The sequence below is a fragment of the Nerophis lumbriciformis genome, linkage group LG03, assembly GCF_033978685.3.
Source record: "Nerophis lumbriciformis linkage group LG03, RoL_Nlum_v2.1, whole genome shotgun sequence".
NCBI lineage: Eukaryota > Metazoa > Chordata > Actinopteri > Syngnathiformes > Syngnathidae > Nerophis > Nerophis lumbriciformis.
This window is the reverse complement of record NC_084550.2, coordinates 53295792-53314122: the sequence shown is the minus strand read 5'-3', so window position 1 is coordinate 53314122 and position 18331 is coordinate 53295792. Positions and strand designations below refer to the sequence as shown.

Genomic DNA, 18331 nt, shown 5'->3' with positions numbered 1-18331 from the left:
TCCTACATCCTGCACTGTCTCTAGGGCTTCTTGTCTGTGGTGATAGGACACAGCTTCTATTGATTTTGTGTTTAAAGCCTGTTCTTGTGCTGCCACGATTTGTGCCTCTGTGCCATCTTTTAGTCCAGACTTTTCTTCAAATTGTAGGTGGTACATGCCATGCAGGGTCTTGTCTTTCCATGAGGCTCCTCCTCCTTACTGGGCTTCTGTAGCCTGAGGCATTCACTTATCAGGTCATCTCTCTGGGGCATCTTCTTCCTGTGTTCCTGGAGGCCTATTGATTCCTCCTGAATAGTGTGTATAGCCTCAGGATGCTGGAATTGGGGTGGAACCCTACATGCACCGTAAGCAGCTATCTTGTATTGATGTCAGTGGTCACGGTACTATGCCAGCAGTTTATCTGATTACAGGTGGGGTACAGGTGTTAATGGCCTGGATCTTATTTTTGCTATTCTTGAGGATGGGCCTCACCCTCTGTCGGTATTTGGCTGTTACTGACCTCCAAGCTGCCTATTCATGATTAGCATTGACCTATGGGGTCGTTTACGGTACAAGGCGAAGCTTGTGTGTGTGTGTGAGTATGCTAACGGCCACGCCTCCTCCCGCAGAGCCGAAGAGAGTGGATGACTGACAATAGGGTTCACTCAAAGATCAAAAGCGCCTAAAAGGTGCTAAGACCGATGCAGAGTGAACCCTCTTTAGAAGCGGCAGACAAACAAAACAAAGCACGGACTAATCTGCCAATATGATTTATCCATTGATTAGTGGAGTATTAATTTCACAGATGCATCACAACTTTGGCTTTTCCCTTCAACAACACAACTATTACTTTGGGACAAATGATGATCCAGTACCTTATATTTTTGAGTCTGAATATATGGAGGATGAGCTACTAGTTTAAGAAACCGTGCTAAACAACACATGCAAACTACGGACATAATAAAACAATCATTTACTGGACAATGTCTGCTCTCAATGGGATGTTCATATCTTCCTGTTTAGATGAATAGTAATAATCTTCACGCAGGGAAAAAAAAGAAATAAAAAATAAGATGGGCGCACACACACGTCTTTTCGTGTCTTTCTCGCCATCTCCGGGTATAAGTTGAATGTCAAAGTTGACCAACTTAATTACCTCATACTTGGCAATGCTGTGTTGACATCGCCCATTAGGGTTTGTGATAGTACTCTAATTCTGTCTTTAGCCATGGCAAACAGGAGGTTGCCAAGTCCCCCCAGGATTTCATGATCTTCTCTCTCAGGTCAGTTGCTCGTGTTGAGCTGTTCTGTTTGTGTTCAAGGATCATTTGGTGCTTACCAGCTGTTTCTCTTCCCCAAGTAGAGTCTCTGATAAAGGTAAATGTGATGTTAAATGTTCATTTATCCAGTATATTCATTATTCATATGCATTTTGCATTGTTTTCTGCAGGTAAAACATTTTTATCCCTATAAAATATTTTGTTGAGTTAAAGGTGGATTAATTGGAATTACAATATGTATTATTAGAAAAATGGTTTTGGTTTTGAACGGACCCTTTGGAACAGATTAATAACATAAACCGAGGTACCATTATATGTGTGTGTAAATACATATTATATAGAAAATAAGAATAATGAAGGTAGAAGTTAGCTTTTTGAAAATGTGGCCCCAGAACAATTTCTGATTAAAATAGTTCAGCTTTATGGCCTCCGTGTGCTTGTATGCACTCCCTTTTCCCAAACAAACGTACAATCTTAATGTGGTTTGTCTACTTAACAGAAAATCAGATGTTCTTTCGTCTCATCATGAGGGAGTTGTTTTTTTATTAAATTTTTTTTATAATATGATTTTTAAATGCAGTCATGAGTTAATGTACGGTAGTTTTTTCCAGGTTGATATCCCAGATAGATGTTTCACTATCATGATTGTTTTTCCTTTACTTCTTTCTTCAAATGTACTAATGTAGATATACTGTATAACCACAACCAAGAAAACAGACATAGAGATTCAGTTGTCTCAAACAGCATTTATTCTTGCGTGAGAAAATATCGTCTTGGCCCGATATTATTTTTATTAGATCTTGCGTACAAGATCAGCTTAGGTATTGTGCCACATGACTTGATTTTCTTTTTAATTATAAAGAAGACACTGTTACAAATAGCTACGAAGCTTCGAACATATTATATATATATATATATATTTAAAATAACTCAACTGCCACATTTTGTTTTATAAATTAAGATTCTAAATTAGCATTCCTTAAATTACTTCCTGTTAGCCAGTATAAACAAACATTTACATATGTACAAAACTTTACACATGCACCTTTTTATAACGACGATGAGCTCTCTCAACATACTCCTGCCAGTGAACGTTTGTGCTTTTTGATGTCGATGCTGCAAAACAAAACAAAAGAAAGACGCAGTAGCTTTTGTTTGCACAAACACCAGCTTGACACTTGCACTATCAGAGTACTTTGTTTCACAATATGGAAAAAAGAAAAGCAAGACTACAAGTCCCACTCCCATCATGGCTGGACCACAACATGAAACTAAACAAAAGCAATATTCAGTAAAAACTGAGTGAGTCCAGCGATGAAGTGAGTAATCCCAATACTTTAGATCAAGACGATCTCTTTAGCAATCCACATTTACACCCTTCAGCTTCCTTGACTTTGGCCAAAAGTCAAATAAGAACGGTTTGACATGAACACAGTACAAAAAAAACCCACTTTCCCGCTCATTTTTTCTACTGAACGTGTAATTTTACTAGAGAGGTTCCCATTCATGTACCTGCCAATAAAAAGTCATATAAAGTTGGAAGGAGTGAAGTTCAGGTTGCCTCTGATGCGGTTTAAATGCATCATGGCGCGGTCGTAAGCCATGTGCACAGACTTGCGAACACTTGGCTTCTTCCCTTCCATCAGGCGTAGCTTGTCCACCGTGTCATCCATCCCCATCGACAGCAGTTTGTCCCGAGGTAGCCACTGCCTGGAAGTCAAATATGAGCTTTTTAATGATGTTCTAGTAGTTTACACATACACACACACACACACACACACACACACACACACACACACACACACACACACACACACATACATATATATGTATATATATTAGGGATGTCACGGTATGAAAATTTGTTATCACGGTTATTATGACCAAAATTATCACGGTTATTATTATAGCGGTATTTTTAAATATCTTCAAAAAGTACTTATACTGAAATTTTTTAACTAGGTTTTATTTAAAAAACAAATAATATATTCAAAATTATGTACTCTGTATAGGAAACATTATAGTAGATAACTGGTATGTGTACCTCAAGTATAAATTAAATGTGCACATGAAAGCAACATAAGCATTATTAACAAAGTAATACGGCAGAGAGTAAATAACAAATAAACAAAAATAAATGTAAAGATGTTGAAGATGGCACATGATGACCATCAGATGTAATGAAACTGCACTTTTTGTCCTATTATACAATAATAGTGTTCATATATGAGAGGTGTAGTCTTACACATATCAGAGAACACCTCTCAACTATTTGAAAGTTTGGCAATGAAATATGACCGCACTGCAGTAAAGTATTTTGCCATTTTTGAGGAGGGAGCATAAGCAGCTGCTTCTGGAAGACATCAGGTATTGTATGTGTGATGCTGGTAGATGATGTACTGTAGCTGTGGCATCCAACTAGCCTGCTGCACGCCCACTCTGCAAATAAGGGAAAAGCAAATGTATTATTATATTAGATGCTAATTATTATAATAATCATCTGACTGACACACTCACCCTAATGTTCCTCTTCTAGAAACAAAACGTTGCAGTGTTTCTGCTAGGATTTGTTTTTAACACTAAGTTTTAAAAGTAATGTTAAGTAGCAGCGGTCATTAACAACACGAAAAGTCAATTTTGCTCTTCTACAGTATGTGTCGTGTGCACACACTACTCTCTCTCACCACCCAATAACAAGTACATTTATGTAACAATTAAGTGTGACTATAAGAACGTTTGACAGACAAACACTGACATATTCAAACACTTTCCATCATGCATTCAGCTACAAGTTGACTTACCTAGTACTCGACGTGTAGTCGTGACTGCTGGTTCTGGAGTTGGCTCATCATGTTTGAAGTGTTGCCTCCCTTCGCAGGGACTTTTTTCCTGCATTTTCTGGTGAGCGGCTGACTGTCCTCAATTATTTTACCTTCAGCGTGCTTTACAATACAAAATATGTCCACACTTTAGATTTTGTCCGTTTACTACGTGGGAAAAATCTCAAGAGCGAAGTCAGTGTGTTGTTTTCCGCCATCGCAAGCAGGGCTGGTGCGCATGCGCCCTCTTCAGAGGCGCGGCTGCTGGTGCGTTTTCAGGAAGTGAGCAATGTCGCCTAAAATGCATTAATAAATGACGTTTTTTCGATAATTAAAAAATTAAACAGCATTACTAAACGTCCGGAATTTTACCGCGGTTTATCATTATATCGTTCACCGTTACATCCCTAATATGTGTGTGTGTGTGTGTATATACATATATATTATACACACACATACATATATGTATACACATACATATATATACACACACACACACATATATATATATATGTATGTGTATATAAATATATATATATATATATATATTTATATATGTATGTCTCTATATATATAAATATTTGTGTATATATATATATATATGTATGTATATATATATATATATATATATATATATATATGTCTGTGTATATATATATATATACACCTATATATATGTATATATAAATGTATGTATGTGTATATATATATATATATATAGTAATGTGTTTATGGACACCAAACGCGACAACAATCTATCATCTCCCTCACAGAAGGGTCAATTTTTATGACATGAACATGGACATACTGCCCCTAGAGCTTACCAAGTCCGTTTGGTGTCAAAGAAGAGCACCAGGAAGAGCTTTTCGTCCACCTCAGTTCGTAGTTTGAGCACTTCCACAGGAGGCACTGGGATGGGGATGCCATTGAGAAGGAGTCCTTCCTGGGGCATCTCTGGGTCGACAATCTGTACCGAGGTCAATAAATGTCAGCTGGAATCCATTGAACCCTTATCCTTTACCTTCTTACCATGGCTGGATATGAGGGGTATCCTCTGCATTTGGCCCAAACCAGGTCCAAGGGCCCCAGTTCTGTCTCAGCATCCAAACACAGAAGTGTCGGCATCGCTGTAAACAACACAGTCCAACATAGACCGTTCAAACACGGAACAAGATAGCTTTCTGTCTATCTATTGTTTTGGTAAAACGACAACGTCATTTATGTGCACATAAAAACACCTTTGCAGGCACTGATGGTGCTGGTAATACGACTACTTGTACTCGTACTGTCAATTATAATTGAATTGTAAAAGTTAACAGGATAACACAGTAACTTTAATTGACTTTAACGGCGCTAATTTTTTTGACGCGCGATTAACATGCACACATCCTGTCTGACCCCAAGTCCATTCCATATCGTGGTAAAATGTATCTGTGTTCACAGCCACACGCGGGAAAAAAATAGCAAGCAGCAATGTACAAAGAAAATGGTACATCATTGGAAAGCCCAGGTCTAAATCCATGGCAAGTCGTTCTCCCGACAAGACAGGACCATTTTCATTGACGATCGCCGTTAGCCGTCATCACTGGAGCTAGTGCCTGCTTGCACTTAATTTCTGTATTGTCATTAAAAGCGTGTTTATGTCAATTTTGTGTTAAGCTGTTTACAAAACGCATAATGTTTAATAAACATGTCATTAAAGCATACAAATTGTTCAGTCATAGTTTTAAAAACTTTAAAAATCTGTTCATGGTACACTTAATGATGAAAAATTATATAGATATGGGATTAATCGCGGCAATTTCGAGTTAACTATGAACAATGCGATTAATCTCGGTTAAATATTTTAATCGTTTGACAGCCCTAATAATGAATGCAAGACCCTTCCAACCGAACTGGAAGATGAAAGAATGTCAACTCAAAAAACTAATTACAGAAAAAAACAGTCAATATTAACCCAAATATACGACAACACTGAATATATGACCCTTCCAGTCAATCTAGAACAGGGGTCGGCAACCCACGACTCTAGATGCGGCTCTTTAGCGCCGCCCTAGTGGCTCTCTGGAGCTTTTTCAGAAATGTATGAAAAATGGAAAAAGATGAGGGGAAAACAATCTATTTTTTGTTTTAATATGGTTTCTGTAGGAGAACAAACATGACACAAACCTCCCTAATTGTTATAAAGCACACTGTTTATATTAAACATGCTTCACTGATTCGAGTATTTGGCGAGTGCCGTTTTGTCCTACTAATTTTGGCGGTCCTTGAACTCACCGTAGTTTGTTTACATGTATAACTTTCTAGGACGTGTTTTATGCCACTTCTTTTTCTGTCTCATTTTGTCCACCAAACTTAAGGTTGTGCATGAAAGGTGAGTTTTGTTGATGTTATTGACTTGCGTGGAGTGCTAATCAGACATATTTGGTCACTGCATGACTGCAAGCTAATCGATGCTAACATGCTATTTAGGCTAGCTATATGTACATATTGCATCATAATGCCTCATTTGTAGCTATATTTGAGGTCATTTAGTTTCCTTTAAGTCCTCTTAATTCAATTTATATCTCATGACACACTATCTGTATGTAATATGGCTTTTAATTTTTTGCGGCTCCAGATTATTTTTTGTATTTTTGGTCCAATATGGCTCTTTCAACATTTTGGGTTGCCGACCCCTGATCTAGAAGATGAAAGAATGTAATTTCAAAGAACTAATTACAGAAAAAAACAGTCAATATTAATCCAAATATACGACGCCGCTGAATATATAAATAACCCTTCCAGTCAATCTACAAGCTGAAAAAAAGTAATTTCACAAGCTCCAGATTTGCGAGTGGACGAAAGGCATAAGGTCACCGCATGACAAAGCTTTTAAAAAAGGAATACCAACCAGATTCCGAGAGTTCTGCGTTGTCATTGTTGGGATCCTTGGCCAGAGCAGGTTTACCTCTACTGCGTTTGGGAGGCGATGGCGTGCAGCTGCAAGGTGACAAAGCAGAGAGTGTGGTGTACGTCCATGCTAACACAGACAAGTAGGTAAGTGAGCTCCACTCACTTCACTTGTTGCTCCTCCTCGGAGTTCCCATTTGTCAGCTCTAAAGAGAATAACAAGGATACATTTGCTTTTGTCCATGTTTCATCTTAAGATGTTTGCTGCTCACCTTCCTCACCAGAAGGCGCCGGCTGTTTGTCCCCTTCAATCTCAGAGGTGTGACCTCTGGACCTGAGGTGGTGCGAGAAGGGCGAGGGAGGAGTCGGCGAAGCGTTGGAAGATGGAGGCAAGGTGGTGAAGCCGTCCAAACCGTTGCTTTGATCCTTGCCGTTCTGTCGTGGCGGAGATTTCTTTTTTGCCACTCTCACCCCGTTTTTGGCTTTCTTGAACAGGATGGACGTACGCCGGCCCACCCCAACCACGGGCTGAGCCGGCGGCGTTCCCAGCGGCGTTACCTCGTGAACAGCCTCCGGTTGGGACGACGGCGTCTCGCCGAGTTCGGCTTCCTCCTCGCCCTGGCTTTTGCTGCCGCTGCGGGACGGCCTATGACGCTTGTAGGAGCGTCCCGGTGACCTCCGACCAGCTGTTGCAATCCCCAGGATGGGAGGTTCGAGTGGGGCGTCGCCCGGCAGCGGTGATGACATTGGACACGTGGGTTCTAATACAGGTGGTGAGTCATCTAGATGAGGAAAGAATGTTTAGCTTCACTAATAAACTAGAATGACAATTGATAGAATCCTGAATGCTAATTAGAATTATTGATGGTGAAAAACATAAATTAATTTTTGGGGAATTAATTATTCATGTCCAAGCAGAGGAGGAAAATAAAAGTAAAAGTGGGGTGCGGGGTTTTACAAACGTGCACCCTTCGTGTTTGCAGCGGTTCAGGAATCGAAGGGTTATTCACACAATAGCACTGTGATTCCCAACCATTGTGCCGTGACAGATCACCAAATTTCATCTGCTTCCACAGTTAGTGGTACCTCGGTTTTGCTATGACCCACGTTTTATATGTTTAGTTTGACTAAAATTTTTGCCAAATGTTTGCCCCAGTTTTTGTATATCAGTTATCATAGGGCCAGAAAAAAATATCATGTTTGCCCGTACATTATTCCACAGAATCCAGGGCCCAAACAAATAATCCCACGTGTTGGTGACGCCGCCAATGCGCATTTTTTCATTGAGTACAACTACAAATTAAGTCACAATGGGGCAAAAATGTTTGCGTGTAAGCACTTTGATAAAGAAAGTGAGAAAAACTATTACATTTAAGAAATAACTCATAATAACATACAAAAGTTGGCGTAGTGTATGTGTGGCTCTACCTTCTCATTTTCCCTCTCTACTCATCACCGTCTTTGCCAAAAAGACCGTGATATTAAATGTTCATTTATTCTTCATTTATATGTATTTTACATTGTTTCTTACATGTAAAACTTTTTTTATTTATGCAGCTGGTATAGACGCCAGCACCCCTGCAACTCTGAAAAGGGAGAAGTGGTAGAAAATGAATGGAAATATGTTCATATTTTTGGGTGTCTGGAATGGATGGATTAACTGGATTTACGTTACTTCTTCTGAGAAAAATTGCTTTGGTTTTTGTACGATTCAATCTTTTAAAACAGATTATAATCTTGGTTTAACAAAGGTTTGGATCCACACTGCTATAGCGCAACTTAACTGGCATGGAAACAGGAGTTCACAACACTCAGGAAGTGGTTCTACCATTTAATTAATGTTAATATAATTTTAAATAAGACTAAACACTTAATGTTGATTATTCATAGTAAATTTCTTGCTTGCGTAATTTCAATTAACTTTAAAAGAAAGCCCCGATATTTAACACATGCAATTTTCTTGTCAAAATGTCATTCGAAAACATGTTTTGAATCTTTTACTTTAATGCTCAGTTTAATTTCTCAAAACCTGGTGACAGTTTTTTTCTATGTAAAATTTTTCAACAAGCACACCAGTTGGAGTCTCCTCACTCATCTTTGCACTAACCTGATTACTAGCCTTATAACAACCCACAGCACATTTTCCTAAAGGGGACCTATTATGCAAAACCAACTTTTCTTACATATTGGTACTTATTTTTGTGTATTTGGCACCTGCATAAGTTCTGAAAATGGGAAATCAAACCATGGAGACATGCCGGCGATGTTTATAAAATAATCTTGCTTTCCTTTAAACTTCCTCCAAACATGCTGTTTGGAATTTGCGATGTTTTTCCAATCGGTGATGTCAGTGGATAGCTCCATTTATGGTCAAGTTTTACTAAAAGAGCTTTGCCCGAGTCCGCCATTGTACTCCGACACTGTAGTCAATAAGTTCCTTCCCTTTCTCTACGCTGTTGCTATTTCTAATAAAAAGTAGCGTATAGTCCTAACTAGGGCTGGACAATGAATGGAATTTTGTTTTTTTATTATGGCTTCTCACAACCATGAAAATCTAATAATCGAAAAAAAGACTTATGGGCTGCGCAACGTGCATAGAAATTCCAGAGCTTGTAAAGGTGGAAAAGATGAGAAGCGAATAATTGAAAAAAAAGCATGTCTACTAGAAGTTTCGGTTCTTACAATTGTTGCTACTTATCAGCAGAATATCACGGAAATTGACTTAAATGTAAGTGAAATGCTGTCATTGTGAGAAAAAGGACCATTTGTTTGTGAAAATATTGTGTCCGGGACCACTCATTCATCCCCTAAACACGCAACCCCCCCCGTCCTTAACAATGTCAAGGTGTTCACTTGAAACAGCGACTAAACTACGAAGCTAAAACTAGCCAGAACAATCCATACACCCACCACATATTTTATCTGCTTGTGTTGTTGTGAATGACATCAACGATGTAAGAGCAACTTGAGAGGCGCTCTCTCTTTTTTTTTTTCAAACAGCCTCAAGTCACCTCCACACGCCAAGCTGAGAACAGCAGCACCCCCCCCCCCCCCCCCCCTTCACAACAATAGCGCGGTGCACCACATCCGTTCTGACTGCGCTAACAAATTACATTTTTCAAAAACACCTTTAACAAGCATCACTTATTGATACATTTACACAATTATCATACTTTAACCTAAAACACTGGTCAAAATTGTCCAAAGATGTATTGCACCAATAAATGTGAGACATTTTGCATTTAATTAACAAGAATTTTATAAAATATTTTTGACACAAAAAGCACACACTATAGTGTTAAAATAAGTGTAAAATGTAAATAATGGAACTAAAAATAAAACGTAAAAACTATATTTTTGTTTTTTTATATTGCCATTGTTATTTAAATGTATTGTTATTAGTACTACTTGACTGTTTGGGTTTATTCGTTACTAATTTATATCCGTTTTTTAAACCATATTTTTTAAAGTTGACTTTTGGTGGTACAATAAATACTCATGTTTTCAAATTAATAAATAATCGTGTAAATAATCATGATTACTATATCAATCAAAATAATTGTGATTATTATTTTTGCCATAATCATCTCACACTAGTTCTAACTTATATATGTAATTAGGCTCCATATGGATGCGCTAAAAACTACAACACGGCCTGCGAGAAGAAGACGCGATCGAAGTGGAGCCACGTAAATAGGAAACAAAACGGCGGATCCTGAATAGACTGTCAGAAAGCAGCTTGAAGATGGTCTGTGAAACATAATCTATGCAACATTTTGACCAAAGAACCACCATTACATGTTATGTAGACAACAAGGAAGTGTTTATATATCGTAAAAAAATCATAATATAATATTTTACATAATTAATTGTTTTTATCGGCACCAAATGATGCACTTTTATAGTTACACACTCCCTGCATATTCCTGATTTTATTTTTCATTAACAAACATTCTAGTCACTGAGAATTAAAAGACATGTTAATGTTTAGTACTTTTTGCAAACAATCATAGATTACCTGCTGTGACAACTCCTTTATCCACAGCTTTCTTGTTTTCCTTTTTCTTTTCTTTGGCTGCTTCTTCCTCTTCCTCCTCCTCTTTAACCTGCTTGTCATTGGCGTTAACCGTCTGAGGGTTTTGCTGTGGCGGTGGGTTCACCTTCTGTCTCAGAGCGTTGATTTCTCGCCGCAGTAATCGAATGCGCTTGGTTCGTCCCCCGCTAGTCCGCATGGACGTCACCACATCCAGTTTTTCCAGCAAGGCCTTGAGCTGCTCGTCGGTGCTCAGGTGAAGTCTGTTGTCAGGATCCAAGAGGGAGTCGACTAGAAAAACAGAGAATATGTGATTGACCGTGTGATGCCAACAAATTGTGAGTTCAACAACAAGCCATGCCCACTTACCGTCATCCCACGTGCACTGGTAGAAGCCATGCTTGTTTGGAGACTCTGGTAGGTGCATGCCAGTGCTCGGGTCAAGTCCGATGGTGTGAGACTGCCTAAGAGCGTGGCGGAGAACAGCCCCGCCCACTTCCCGTAGTTGTAAGGCTGTTTGATGAAACATCGTGTCTTTCGAGTTGTACTTGAGGCAGTTGGAGATCATAAGGTCAAAGTCCTTCTCCAGGTCCGCGATGGAGCAGTAGGCATGTCCCTCCAACTTGGCCCGCATGGTGGACAGGTCCATGGGCTGGGATATGAACTCCAGGTAGTCTGGGACCTCAGTGGATCATTAAAAAAGGACAACTTCAGCTGCCTGGAATTGGACAAAAAGTCTTGAAAGGTTTCAACCAACCTCTGATAAATTGACAGGCTGAGAGAAGATTTTGGCTGTGTCCTTCTCCTGCAGCTGGTCCAAGGTGGATCGAAGGAGCACCAACGCCGGCGTCAGCTTGAGCTCCAAAGCGGCCTGTTGAATTTTCATCTGAGGTGTGGAAGGAAATCCATCGGCCTTAGAGCTTAACTTTAGGAAGACTTTGTCATGCACGACAAACCTGTTCTCTCTTTAGCCGCTCTCTCTTGCGGATGAGTTCCACCAGAAGTCTGGCTCTCTCCAGGTCTTGCCTCAACTTTTGCCAGTAGCGCAGTTCTTCTCTGGCGGCACTTAGCTTCTCATCTGGCTCCTTCTGGACATGAAAAAGCACACAAATACTTAGTTAAAACCTAAGCTGTCTTTAAACATGCAGCAAAATGGTGGATGACATACCTGTTCTGTCGTCCTGTGGGCCTGCAGGTGTGAGTGAAGTCGGCGTATCAAAGGCACCCCGTTTCTCGACTGACGTTTCAGTAGCCAGTAGTTATGAAGCCGCTGCATGAACTGATTTTTCCGTTGGACCTCCACTCCTGTGCAGATTTTGTTCAGCCTGCAGACAAGATGCATTCAGTCCGTATTTCCTTTGAGCAAATACAAAGAGGATGTTTGTTGTGGTCTCACCTGTGCGATGGTATTTGAGGTACAAGCAGCACAGGCACATTGGAGCGACGTGTGGACCCTCTGCTCCCCTTAGTAGCCTTCTTCTTCTGACCCTTGGACCCTTTCTTTTCTGGCGGTGTGGGGGAGCTCTGAGTATACGACCTCTGCCCCCTGTTACCTCTGCCCCCGACCAGCCTCCCTTCTACTGACTCGTCTCCGGACCCATCCCGCCGTGACCCCACTGGGGAGTGATGCTCGCAGAAAGCGGTCTTCTTTACAGAGAATGTGGTACCGTTGACGCCAGTCTCCCGGACTGGGTCTATCTTCATGTACAGGCCAGCCTTCTGAGCGCAAGTGACATGAAAAGCCCGGTAGCAGTTGGCTTTGTGGCACTGGATGGACGCGCCCCTGCCTTTCTGTTTGCACAGGTAGCAGGTGAGCTTCCAGCGAGCAGGAGGGATGTTTTTGACCCCTTCGACGGGCTCCAGGAACACTGTGTTGGCAAAACACACCTCCGGGATCCAAATGGCGCACACAACGTGGGCCCAGCGTCCGTCGCTGGTCTGCTTGAAGGCACCTCCTTGGTTGGGACACAGCACACAGTCTACAGGGCGGGAGGGGGACTGCAGGCAGCAGCGGCACAGCCACTGGCCCTCAGGTACGTACGGCACTCCGTAGCACTCCTGGTGCACCGCCAAGTTGCAGATGTCGCAGAAGAGGATGACATTGCTGTTCAGACATTCGTCATCGAGGCACACACAGCAGAAAGCGTCCTCGTCTACGGCGCACTGGGCCAACGCCTGGCTGCGGGACTCCAAGATGGACTCCCTTTCCAGGCGGTCAATCAACAGCTCAAAAGTGTCTGCTGACACTGAGGCGTGGCCGTCGGACACTCTCTTTTGGTTTACCATCTCCAGCCAGGCTAGGTCTTCTTCGTCCATGTCGTACTCGGCCACGCTTTCCAGCTCCTCCCTGGATTTCTCGATAAAGCGGTAGTAGGATGTAGGCAGTGGAAGCGCCTCTGCAAGGGAAGCCGAACCCAGCGCGCGAAAGGTGGGCTCCGGGAGCGGACTTTGAATCTGGAGGGAATTCGTAGATCCAGTTTGCTGCAGGGATCCAGATAGTTTATTTTGCTGCGACACATTTTTACCGCTCCTCCTTCCTTTGCTGTTGGGGGGTTTACCGAAGAAGCGAACTTTACTCAGAGTCTGGACACTGTTCTCCTTGTTGCTGTTGCACTCGGCGATGTCCTGCGCCATCATCTCGTCCTCCGTGATCACCGGCAGAAGATCTGTGATGTTGATTCGGTGAAGCCTGCCTTCCAGGTCCACCTCCACTATCTTCTGCGCCTGGGCGTACGTCAGCGTCTCCCTGGATGGAGAGAGCTGCAGTCTGTAGGGCGACGATGAGCGCAACCCGCCCGCTGAGCCTCGACCCCGGCCCCGACCTCTGCCTCGTCCGCGACCCATGTTGAGTCCTCTTCCAGCTGCCTTACATTCCCACTTTCTCTCCTTCTGCATCAGGGGGGTGACACCAGCTACCTTGCAGATGCAAAGGAAGAAGAAATTGGGAATTTTAAGAAGCAGAAGATGATCTTTATCATCACGTGTACAATGTACAGAAAAATTTGGTCTCTGCATTTAACCCATTGTTCCTGAGGAGCAGCAGGCCAGCAACCGTGTTGTGCCTAGAAACCCTATCTGGCCCGTTGTGGTTCAGAATCTTGGTCAGTGAAGCTTCCCTGTGTGAGGGATCCGGAAGGCAATGTAGGCGAAGTGTTCTACCCAAAAACATAACAGCAGTGAGTGGGATGGTTGAAAATCTGTGGTTACTGGACAACCCGCTCTGCCTCCAGTCGGAGCTTGTTCAAATGGATATTATAAGAGATACCATACACTAATTAGCCACATCATTCTGATTTCATATTCCGGCGTTCCAAAAATGTCCACTTTCCTGTAATTCCACATTTTTTATAGCATAAATTCTCTTTGAACTTGAGAATTGTTACTACTTAGACAAATGTTAATGATCCATCCATCCATCCATGTTCTACCGCTTATCCCCAGAGAAATTGGTTTCCACACTTGTCAACCGATTCAAACTATTCCATCGTCAAAACAGTTTTCCATTTTTCCAAACTTTCCTTAATGGCCCAGTTTCCATAACAAACATTCCTGTTGAACTTGAGTCTTTTTACTTCCACATTTCTAAACTCATTCTACTCATTCCAACATTAAACTATTCAGCTCTATTCAGTTCATCAAAGACATCTGTACTGAACACATTTTTATTCCAAAATTTCCCACTTTTCTGTACATGTCAGCTTAACAGAAATTGCATTGTCTTGTCAGGATAATAATAAACAACATTGCTGCAATTCATGTTTAAACTCAAGGGAAATTTGAATAATTTGAACATAACGCAAGCACAGTATAGGAATTTTTTTTTATCTTTATAGAGGCATACTCTTCATACAACCGTGTTGTTTATACCAGTGTTTTTCAACCCGTGTGCCGCGGCACACTAGTGTACCGCGAGATATTGTCTGGTGTGCCGTGGGAGATTATGAAATTTTACCTAATTGGGTTAAAATATTTTTTGCAAACCAGTAATTATAATCCGCAAATGTGCCGTTGTTGAGTGTCTGTGCTGTCTAGAGATCTGCAGAGTAACAGTGTAATACTCTTACATATCAGTAGGTGGCGGCAGGTAGCTAATTGCTTTGTAGATGTCGGGAACATGGTTTGTCGTGATCAGAGTGTCCGCCCTGAGATCGGTAGGTCGTGAGTTTAAACCCCGGCCGAGTCATACCAAAGATTATAAAAATGGGACCCATTACCTCCCTTTTTTGATTGATTGAGACTTTTATTAGTAGATTGCACAGTGAAGTACATATTCCGTACAATTGACCACTAAATGGTAACACCCAAATTAAGTTTTTCAACTTGTTTAAGTCGGGGTCCACTTAAATTGCTTGGCACTCAGCATGAAGGGTTAGAATTGGGGGTTAAATCACAAAAAATGATTCCCGGGGGCGGCCACCGCTGCTGCTCACTGCTCTCCTCACCTCCCAGGGGGTGATCAAGGGTGATGGGTCAAATGCAGAGAATAATTTCGCCACACCTAGTGTGTGTGTGACAATCATGGGTACTTTAACTTTTTTTTAACAATATGCAGACGACAGCGGGAGGCAGCGTGCAGGTAAAAAGGTATCTAATGCTTAAAGACAAGGAAAGGCATTGAAGCTTAAGGATGGCTATGCAAAACGAAGCTAAAACTGAATTGGCTGCAAAGTAAGAATGCTGGACGACAGCAAGGGCTTACAGCGTGCGGAGCAGCAGACGGCGTCCACAAAGTACATCCGTACATGACATGACAATCAACAACAAAATAGGAGCGCAAGACAAGAACTAAAACACTACACACAGGAAAACACCAAAAAAACTCCAAATAAGTTACTGCGTGATGTGACAGGTCGTGACAGTACACCTACTTTGAGATAAGACCTATAGTGATGCACGCTTGGTTATGGGTTGAATTCATATCAAACAATTGCGAGAACGACTTTTTACTGTCAATATCGGCTGCTGAGTTTCATTTTAAATGTTTTCTGCTGGTGGTGTGCCTCGAGATGATTTCAATGAAAAAAATGTGCCTTGGCTCAGAAAAGGTTGAAAAACAGTGGTTTATACAGTGCTATTTCGACACTTTAGGTGTGTACATAATGTTACGGCTGGCATGTGTATGTCTGTATTGACACGCCTCCTCCGTCAGTGTCTCTTTTTTGGTCCAATCAGGAGTCAGAGTAGCTGTCACGTTTGTCGACGTCCAATCACATTTCCCTATTCTCTTGTTGCTGTGCATAGTTTGGTTGAGGAGCGCTAAATACCAAGCCGAGTATCTACGTCCGTCAGCCATTTTGAGCGCACAACACACGGCGACACAATTATATATGCCAACAGCAGCAAAAACACATAATGCACCATGCTGACATACAGTATTTACATGTATGTATACATTTAATTACAGGACACTGCTGCATCTACTGTTTGTAGCAGCAGTCATTCGCGGTAAAACATGATGACACCAATAAGGCTATCTATTACTGTGATAATAGGAGGGCACAAACAACCACACACAAACGCAAGTAATACAACAAAATGGCTCGTCGCCGTATTAGACTTACAACGCTGAACGTGTTGTTTTACCTTGAGAAGTGGTCTTTACCGGTGCGAGTGGCAAACAGCAGGGAATTAAAAAAAACACCACTAAAATGTCAAGCAAAGTGACGGACTCGAACCGAGGCGGACATGGTAGCCCGTTAGCTTAGCTTAGCTTAGCCGGTCATTTTGGGGAGCGACGGCGTCATCCTCTACGCTGCGGTAAACCGTTGTTGTTTCGACAAAGCCGACCGTTCACATGGCCGGGACAAAAACCTTTCTAACTGTGCCAGTGCATACTCAAACGGCAGCTTTACCGCGAAGATATCGAATTAATGTACCTCGAATATGGCTAAATATTCGGTCAAGATGGCTCGAAAAATACGCCCCTTTTTGGAAAAAACGTCCGCAGCCAATCAGAGCGCGGGGCTTCGCATCGCGGGCCAAGCGCATCACGATCCGATTGGCCGGTTTGATACAGCTGATTCATCGCACTCGGTGTGTAGTTTCTAACAGGGAAGTGGTGAGAAAAACAACGGAATGTGTTTGCGCGCCTTTTGGCCTTCTATAGACTCTATAATAAACTCTGGAAACACCTGTTATTCTGAGGGAAAAGTGATCGTAAGATAAAACAAATAAGCCAATAATGTATTCAAATAATTCAATGTATAGCTTTGATTCTGTGCTGTGTAATATTTGGGGCTTATAAATACTATGATTGCAGTATGAATATAAGAGTATTAATTATGGACCAAAATATCAATGAGAGCTGAAAAACTAACTTTAATAACTGAAGCATATAAAAAAACAAAATATACATACTAATGACCAAGCGTGTTCGAAATTCCTGAAATAAATTAATATCTGCCAAATGCTAATTAAATTCCGTAAATCTGAATTGAGGTTGCAAACGGGAAATACAATTGAAACTCCAATCGATGATTTTGGTGTATTCCCGAATCATACTTTACATACGCTAATGCTTTTAAGTATTTCATAGACATAGTATTACTTACATATAAGTTAATGTGATACCCCGAGAGGAAAAAGTGGTAGAAAATGGAAGTTAATGCGACGTATTCAAATTTCTAAATTATTGCCAGAGTGCTTCACTTTATCCAATTATTCGAAATGGAAGGACTTTGTGTTTGATTTTAGTGTTTGCTGACAAATTATCCTATTAGCTAAAAGGAATTTATCACAATTGCAAATGACTTACCGTATTTTTCGGACTATAAGTCGCTACGGAGTTTAAGTCACACCGGACGAAAATGCATAACAAAGAAGGAAAAAAACATATATAAGTCGCACATTTTTTGGGGAAATTTATTTGATAAAACCCAACATCAAGAATAGACATTTGAAAGGCAATTTAAAATAAATAAAGAATAGTGAACAACAGGCTGAATAAGTGTACGTTATATGACGCATAAATAACCATCTGAGAACGTGCCTGGTATGTTAACGTAACATATTATGGTAAGAGTCATTCAAATAACTACAATATATAGAACATGCTATACGTTTACCAAACAATCTGTCACTCCTAATCGCTAAATCCGATGAAATCTTATACGTCTAGTGCAGGGGTCGGCAACCCAAAATGTTGAAAGAGCCATAATGGACCAAAAATACAAAAACAAATCTGTCTGGAGCCGCAAAAAATTAAAAGCCATATTACATACAGATAGTGTGTCATGGAATTAAGAGGACTTAAATGAAACTAAATGACCTCAAATATAGCTACAAATGAGGCATAATGATGCAATATGTACATATAGCTAGCCTAAATA

General features: G+C 41.0%; 1 protein-coding gene across 5 annotated transcripts; it reads right to left on the bottom strand.

Moving 5' to 3' along the window:
- Window positions 1-1985: 1985 nt before the first annotated feature.
- On the bottom strand, window positions 1986-16915 carry brpf3a (bromodomain and PHD finger containing, 3a). Of its 5 annotated transcripts, none has more exons than XM_061939272.2 (13): window positions 16587-16915; window positions 12400-13919; window positions 12172-12328; window positions 11960-12091; window positions 11761-11889; window positions 11373-11685; window positions 10989-11294; window positions 7243-7752; window positions 7137-7176; window positions 6972-7060; window positions 5108-5205; window positions 4903-5045; window positions 1986-2969 (listed from the first exon to the last, which is right to left on the bottom strand). In XM_061939272.2, the coding sequence occupies exons 2-13, from the start codon at window positions 13896-13898 to the stop codon at window positions 2786-2788; spliced, it is 3600 nt and encodes a 1199-aa protein (XP_061795256.2). In that variant the 5' UTR covers window positions 13899-13919; window positions 16587-16915; the 3' UTR covers window positions 1986-2785. The 5 variants fall into 5 exon arrangements, with proteins under 5 accessions (XP_061795256.2, XP_061795288.2, XP_061795281.2 ...); XM_061939304.2 differs by having other exon boundaries at window positions 7252-7752; XM_061939297.2 differs by having other exon boundaries at window positions 11960-12088.
- Window positions 16916-18331: the final 1416 nt, after the last annotated feature.

Coding starts and splice junctions, on each gene's coding strand:
- brpf3a (XM_061939272.2), bottom strand. CDS start 13,898: ATGCAGAAGGAGAGAAAGTGGGAATGTAAGGCAGCTGGAAGAGGACTC. Junction 12,092..12,171: donor CCCACAGGACGACAGAACAG/GTATGTCATCCA, acceptor TTTCATGTCCAG/AAGGAGCCAGATGAGAAGCT. Junction 7,061..7,136: donor GAGGAGGAGCAACAAGTGAA/GTGAGTGGAGCT, acceptor GTCACCTTGCAG/CTGCACGCCATCGCCTCCCA.